General features: G+C 36.2%; 1 protein-coding gene across 1 annotated transcript; it reads right to left on the bottom strand.

Moving 5' to 3' along the window:
• Window positions 1-1,718: 1,718 nt before the first annotated feature.
• On the bottom strand, window positions 1,719-4,176 carry LOC121737789. Its single transcript, XM_042129487.1, has 3 exons — window positions 4,099-4,176; window positions 3,596-3,670; window positions 1,719-2,184 (listed from the first exon to the last, which is right to left on the bottom strand). The coding sequence occupies exons 1-3, from the start codon at window positions 4,159-4,161 to the stop codon at window positions 1,744-1,746; spliced, it is 579 nt and encodes a 192-aa protein (XP_041985421.1). The 5' UTR covers window positions 4,162-4,176; the 3' UTR covers window positions 1,719-1,743.
• Between the last annotated feature and the right edge of the window lie 3,451 nt (window positions 4,177-7,627).

A 7,627-nucleotide genomic window follows, 5' to 3' on the forward strand; every position in this document is an offset into this window, starting at 1 on the left:
TTGTAAAATTTAAGTAATTCTAGTCTAGCGTACTAATAAATATTTACACACTTTCGTCTCTGTCTGTCGTGTGATTTTTCTAACGTGCCAGATAAAGACAAGTATACAGGCTGTAGCAAAATAAAGTGTTAATAATATAGGATTTGCGTCCCTTATAATATTATTAACTTATCTTATAATATATTATATATAATTGGAATCTCGGAATCGGCTCCAACGATTTTCATGAAATTTAGTATATAGGGGGTTTCGGGGGCGATAAATCGATCTAGCTAGAAAATGTCATTTTATTCGTGTTTTATCGAATACCGAGCAAAGGGCCTCTATCATGAGCTCTTAAATCCATTCACTTTACGTCGTTATACAGTCAGATAAGGACGTAAAAAGAATGGATTTAAGAGCTCATGATAGGGCCCAAGCTCGGTCAAATAGCTTGTTTAAGTTTATTGTGAAAATAGCAGCGCTGAAGGAGCAAATCTTTTGTGATTTGCATCGACAAGCACTTCAGCTAATGAATTTGCGCATACATAATTTAAAAAGTAACTTTTTCAGCGCAGCTACTTTCACAGTGAACTCTATACAGGGGACACGTACACACCCTAAAGTATTATAGCTTTGTTTTGTTATACATTGTAGATACTCGCCTTGTAAGTGTTTTATTATTAAGGCAATAAGTATTCAGATGCTAATAGAAATAAAATTATAGTGCTTTTCTATGTTGTGTAAATTTATTTATTGTATCTCTTTTGAACAATGAATAATAATTTATTATAATAAATAAAGCGTTTTATTTTCATTTCTTATAAATAACTGTTATATTTATGTATAAGTGTTTTATTAAAATATACTAGATAACGCCTGCAACTCCGTTGCACTAATATTCGTTTAAGGCTGCGCCTTGATAATTTGGCTGTAGCGATATCGATTTTTCTCAGCAAAGACTAAAGCTAAGAAATTAAAGTTCATTGTCAGTATTCATCATGTATTTGTCTTTGAATTACCCATAGCATAACACGATTGGTCAACTTTTATAACACAGAATAATCAATCAAAAAGACCTCTGTATAAAAAGGGATTCTAATTTTGTCAACAGAGAAGAGTGATTTAAGCTTCCAGAATTTGTACATAATATATTGGTTCAAGCATACACTTTAATTTGCCCATAGCTTGTTTGAAATATATTTATGGTTTTTAAATTACGCGACAAAAACCATTTTGTCGCTTACGCCCTTTCCATTTCTTGCTGTTCCATTTCTGGTTTTCTATGAGAGGCTGGGCCGGCCTCTCATAGAAAACCGTCCCTTAACGCGCTGGAACCGTACATATTTTCGGGATAAAACTGTCCTATGTCCTTCCCCGGGAGTTCAAAGTATCTCCATACCGAATTTCAGCAAAATCGGTTCAGCGGTTTGGGCGTGAAGAGGATAGACACACACACTTTTGCATTTACTTTATTAGTCAGGATTTAAGATTACTAATACTTTGATGTTTGATGGAATCTGGATTGGATTGAAGATGTATTAATGGTTAATGTGGAAAACAACAGAATCAAGAATAATTTTAACACGCATTTTAAACATGCTTGGGCTGTATGGATGTATCGGAATCTTTGAGCCCGATTTTTACCTATCTCCAGTAGTCTAATTAATTCGAAACTTTGCATACGTATTAAGAGCTAATGACAATGTAATTTTTTTAATTAATAAAAACTGTTTTTATAGTTTTTTTAAACCATTATTTATTCTACCAATATTTCTTTACATGTGCGTTGACTTCGTCGTAATCTTTCTTATTCTTCACAAATTCCATCTCGTCGAAATCTTTCAAAATGTACAGTTCCCGTGTATCCCTTTTATTCCTTTTGTGCGTTTGAAAATGGAATAGTTTGTTTCGAACTACCTTCGGTGAAGTTTTTGGAGATTTTTGTACTTTGTTTTTTCTATGATAAGTTTTTTCTGTGGTGAATTCTTCTTGGCTTATTTCTATAATCCGCGGAGGCGCGGTAGATTCGATCTTCACTGCGTACGTTCTTCTAACTTTATCCTTTCCTTTTCTTATTATCTTCTGGATAGTTCTTTTCGGTGATTTAATAGTTTTGTGCCTGAATATACTTTCTATCTTTTCTATCTTATGAGGCACCCGAATTAAATTCTCCTCTCTGTTAAAATAAGTTCTGTTTTGCTCCTGAAATATGACAAGGAAAATACTTTTAGCTATCCAAATTAATATTTTAAATATGAAAGTGTGTCTGTCTGTCTGTTACCTCTTCACGTTAACCTCTTAACTTATTAGATGAATTTTGGTATGGGGAATGGGGATACTGGTTCCGGGAAAGGACATACCAAGGATAGTCTTAGTCCGGAAAATTTAAGTAGTACCAACGTTTAGAAAACGTTTGAAAAAAATTATTCTGAATAAAAATTTTGAGTTTGAGTTTATATTATGTTCCTGCACGATCCCTATTGGTAGCAACTAAACGCTACCCTTTCCAGTTTCACTTAACAATTTTAAAATTACGAGCAGTCTATAAATTTCAGGTTTATCGAAAGATTGTTTGGCCAAAACAATATCTCCTTTAAACAAAATGAAGGAAGGACTTAAATTAGATTTGGGACAAAAGCGATCTATAGATCTATATTAAATTACATTTTCACGCGTTGTCGTCTTGGGAATTTATCAATTAGACTTAATAATGGAGGAACGATCTATTACGAATGTTTACTAATTCCAATCAGTCTTCATCAATCCTTTGTATAGTTTAATTTGTATAAAACATCAGTATACAAGATGTTGGTGTAAACACATTATCCTTGAAAACATCAAATGAGCCCGTCAAAATGAACATCTTTTTCTACAATTGTTCTCATAGAAAAAGTTGTTCATTTTGACGGGCTCATTCGATGGTGTCAAGGATAACGGTGTTTACACTAACACACTGTACAATGGACATATTATTATTACTATAAATATTAACCAGCTATTTGACCGAGCTTTGCTCGGTATTCGATAAAACACGAATAAAATTACATTTTCAAAAATGATGTCTGTCTGTTACCTCTTCACGCCCAAACCGCTGAACCAATTTTGCTGAAATTTGGCATGGAGATACTTTGAGTCCCGGAAAAGGACATAGGACACATTTTGTCCCGAAAAACATTACATTTTTTCGGGACAAAAAGTATCCTATGTCCTTTCCCGGGACTCAAGGTATCTCCATGCCAAATTTCAGCAAAATCGGTTGAGCGGTTTGGGTGTGAAGAGGTAACAGACAGACAGACAGACAGACAAACACACTTTCGCATTTATAATATTATATAGTATGGATTGCTCGTTTATAGATATATGATAATGAATGAAATAAGTTTTGTCCTCTTAAATTAAGTAATTCGCTTGCATAGCGAACTTTAGACATTGGAAACACGCACACACACTAAAGTATTGTCTTATCACTTAGTTTTGTTACAGCCTTATTATATATCCGTTATATAGAGTTCAGTTTTTTTGTAGGGCCGAATTCATGATGTTAATAATTATCAAAACATTGAAACATAGCATTTCTCTTTCATTTTTTTTTTCCTTCAAAACAATTACTTACGTGAAGGCCTCTTGTGAGCATAGCCTTTGCCGTGCCATCTTTTATTCCTCTCAAATCTGTGCGTCCTGATTTGTTCTAAAAAAAATTAAAAGGTATAATATAGCACTTCCTTTTAAAAATATTGAGATACATTGAAAAAAAACATTTATTTAAAGTCTTTAAGTGGGTCCCTAGACGATCTATTTTATTGTGCAATATTGAGACGGCCAATTTCGTACAATACGTAAAATTGCGAAATAAAATTTATCGTCTAGGTGCCCGCTAATGCCAACTTTCCAAGTATTTTTTGACAAGAGACATTTTGTTTTATTCTACCTTGCAGAATAACGGCCGTTCCCAATATTTGATCTATCTCTGGTTTTGCCCTACTAGAGATAGGAATAGCTCACAATTGACATAAAATATTATGTCTAATGTGAGCTATTCCTATTTCTAGTAGGGCAAAACCAGAGATAGATCAAATATTGGGAACGGCCGTAAAACAATATAATACAAATAATTACCAGCTGATAATCTGCCAAAGAGAGGGCCAATAAAGTTTGAATAACAAAGTGCAGAAGTAACATTTCCAAAGCTTAGCAAGGAAATGAACTTTGGAATCGAAAAATCTTGTTTTCCAAACACTTATTGTGTGTTCTAGTGTTTTGAAAACTACAAATGTTTTCTGATTGATATGAATACGATAATAATTGCTTTTAAATGGTCGATTTCAATAAGTATTTAGAAATGTAGTAGATGGTCCTAACCCATTATTATTTTGTATATGTTACGCTCAAAGACCGAAATCGCTCAATGAGCGAAAAAATAGCTCACAACGCGTTGTGGTCACAGTGAAACAGCCACGACGTGAAAGTCGCCTCGTGGCTCTAATGAAAACGGCCACGACGCGTTCTGACAATCACAAAAAGGCCATAACGCGAAATCTGATGGGGCTGGAGCCTGGAGCCGTCTACTGGAAGGTGCCTCGATGATGGTGATGAATGAAACCTGATTTAGACTCAATACGATTTATTGATACTTTAAAGTATGACACTTTGACATGCGCACACCGGCGGTGGTCCAATATCGAGTGAAGGGGGCGCGCCGCGCAGCCCGGGCGCAGGCCTACGTAAGCCCTGCGTGTGTGCGTGTGACGTCGATGATGTGATGCGTCGACATGCCGGCCCTCATTGAAGCCTCGCTTCAATCTTGTTCAGGTTTTGGAAGAGGACAAATTTTTGAGAATGAGCGTCGGACTGTCCCTGACGATGTCTTGATGTCAGCCACTCGTGTTACTCCATCAGATCCCGGATAAATGGTTATGATTCGTCCCAAGTGCCATTTCATTGGAGGCAGGTGGTCATCTTTGATAAGTACGAGATCTCCTTTGCAGAGCGACCCATGAGATTGTTTCCACTTGGTGCGAATTTGGAGCTCCGAAATATATTCTTTGTGCCATCTTGACCAGAATTGTTGACGTACTCTTTCCATTCTTTGGTAACGATCGAGGCGATGCAATGGAATTTCGGCTAAGTCTGGCTCTGGTAATGACGTGATTTGTCTGCCAATTAGGAAATGGCCTGGGGTAAGTAGGTCTTCGGGATTTGATGACATTGGGGTAAGAGGACGCGAGTTAAGTATTGCCTCAATTTGCGTCAGGGCTGTGTACAGTTGCTCGTATGTTAAATTTAAGTTACCAATTGCACGTTTCAAATGATTTTTAGTAGATTTTACACCTGATTCATGAAGTCCACCAAAATGGGGAGACCGGGGAGGCGAGAAACTAAATTTTATGGATTCTTGTGCAAAAATATCAACTATTTTGTCTCCGTCTGTAGATATCATTTTTTTAATCTCATTATTAGCTCCAACAAAATTCGAACCATTATCGCAATACATGTATGATGGTTTGCCTCTACGCGATATGAACCTTTTTAAGGCTAAAATAAATTTTGTAGTGGACATGTCGCTAACTAATTCCAAGTGTATGGCTTTAGTGGTAAAGCATACAAAGACGCAAATATATGATTTTATTAAGCGACATCCTCGCCCTTCTTTATTAGCAATCATAATAGGACCACAATAATCAGTTGATGTGTATTGGAAGGGATAACCGACGTCGCTTGCACTAAATCTTTCTTTGGGAATATTTCCCATTATAGGTATAGTACTGTCAGCACGAAATCGCCTACAAATGGTGCAGTTTCGATACACATGCCTAGCCAGATCTCGCCCACCAATCGTCCAATAGTTTTGACGAGTGGAGTAAAGTAATTGTTGCGGTCCGGTATGCATTAAAATTTTGTGTTCATTTTGAAATAAAAGCTTAGAAAATATATGATTTTTATGAATGAGAAATGGGTGTTTTTTATTATAATCATACTGTGAATTTAGAAGTCGTCCACCGACTCTTATTACATCTAATTTATGATCAAAAAATGGATTAAGAGATAAAATTGAGCAAGTACTTTTTAAAGTTTTATTTGATTTTAATTGTTCGTACTCTGTAGGAAATGATTGCTTCTGTGATATACTAATTAACTTGTAAATAGCGTTTTTAATTTCAGATACTTGTAAAGGGCCTGTTATTTTATTTTTATTATTTTTTAAATTGTAAATAAAACGTAGGATATAAGCCATGGTTCTTTGCATTCGGGAATAACTAGAAAATTTAACAAATGGAAATACCGATTCATCTGATTGAGCTATTGTTAATGTTACTTCTTGTTTTAGTTCTGGTAAAATTAAATTATTATTTTTAAAATCAAATGTAGGCCACGATGACTCGGTGGACTGTAAAAAATGCGGGCCTTTCCACCATTGCTCACAGCTGATTAACACATCAGGGCTGGTTTTACGCGTTAGATAGTCCGCTGAATTTAAATATGTTGGAACATAATTCCACGACCTAATGTTTGAAATGGACTGTATTTCTCCTATTCTGTTACGTACAAATGTCTGCAGTCTATTAGTAGTTGTGTTAAGCCAGCCTAAAACGATGGTGGAGTCACACCAATAAAAAATATTATCTATAGTGAGTCGCAATGATTCAACGATCTTGATACCGAGTCTCGCTCCTAGTAATGCGCCGCAAAGTTCTAGACGCGGGAGTGTTTGCGGTTTCAGAGGCGAAACTTTATTTTTTGAACACAAGAGCGTCACGTTTACTTCGCCACTATCGTCAACAGACCGTAAATATGCGCACGCTCCGTATGCGTCTTCGGAAGCGTCCGTAAATATATGCAATTGTAGGTTATTGTAATTCGAACGAAGAGCGTGTCTGGGGATTCTTAAATTATTTAATTCTGATAATGACGAAATGAACTTATACCAAGCTGTACGTGTAGCTTCTGGTACTGGATCGTCCCACGACAACTTACATAACCATAGTTTTTGTAGGGTTATTTTTGCTTCTAATATAGAAGGGGTGACCAGGCCCAGTGGGTCAAAAAGTTGAGATATAGTAGACAAAATATTTCTTTTGGTTATTTTGCTACAAGTTTTTAAATTTATATTAAAACAAATTTCGTCTGACTTATGATCCCAGTTTATACCTAATGTTTTTGAAACATCATTCGGACATAAATCTAAGCGATCAATTGTTATGTTGTCGTTTGAAAGGTTTTTAATTTGTGATAGCACATTTTTATCGTTCGAACACCACTTACGCAAAGGGAAACAGCCACTAGCAAGTTGCTTGGTAACTCCTGTATAAATGTGAAGAGCCTGAGAGATGTTACTAGCGCCTGTGATGACGTCATCGACGTAGAAGTCTTTAGAGATCACCTCTTGAATCAGCGGGTCGGTACATTCGTCGGCTAACTGCTTGAGACACCGTATCGCTAAGAATGGAGCCGAAGCAGTGCCGTACGTTACCGTGTTTAGCTCGTAGGCCCGCAGAGGTTCGCTAGGCTCGTCGCGCCACAGTATTTGTTGAAGGGGTCTTTGTGACTCATTAACTTCGACCTGCCTATACATTTTAGTGACGTCAGCTGTAATGACGATATTATGTTGACGAAAGCGCAATAATATTGAGAAAAGATCATCTTGTAT

Source organism: Aricia agestis, chromosome 21 (genome assembly GCF_905147365.1).
Source record: "Aricia agestis chromosome 21, ilAriAges1.1, whole genome shotgun sequence".
Taxonomy (NCBI): Eukaryota; Metazoa; Arthropoda; class Insecta; order Lepidoptera; family Lycaenidae; genus Aricia; species Aricia agestis.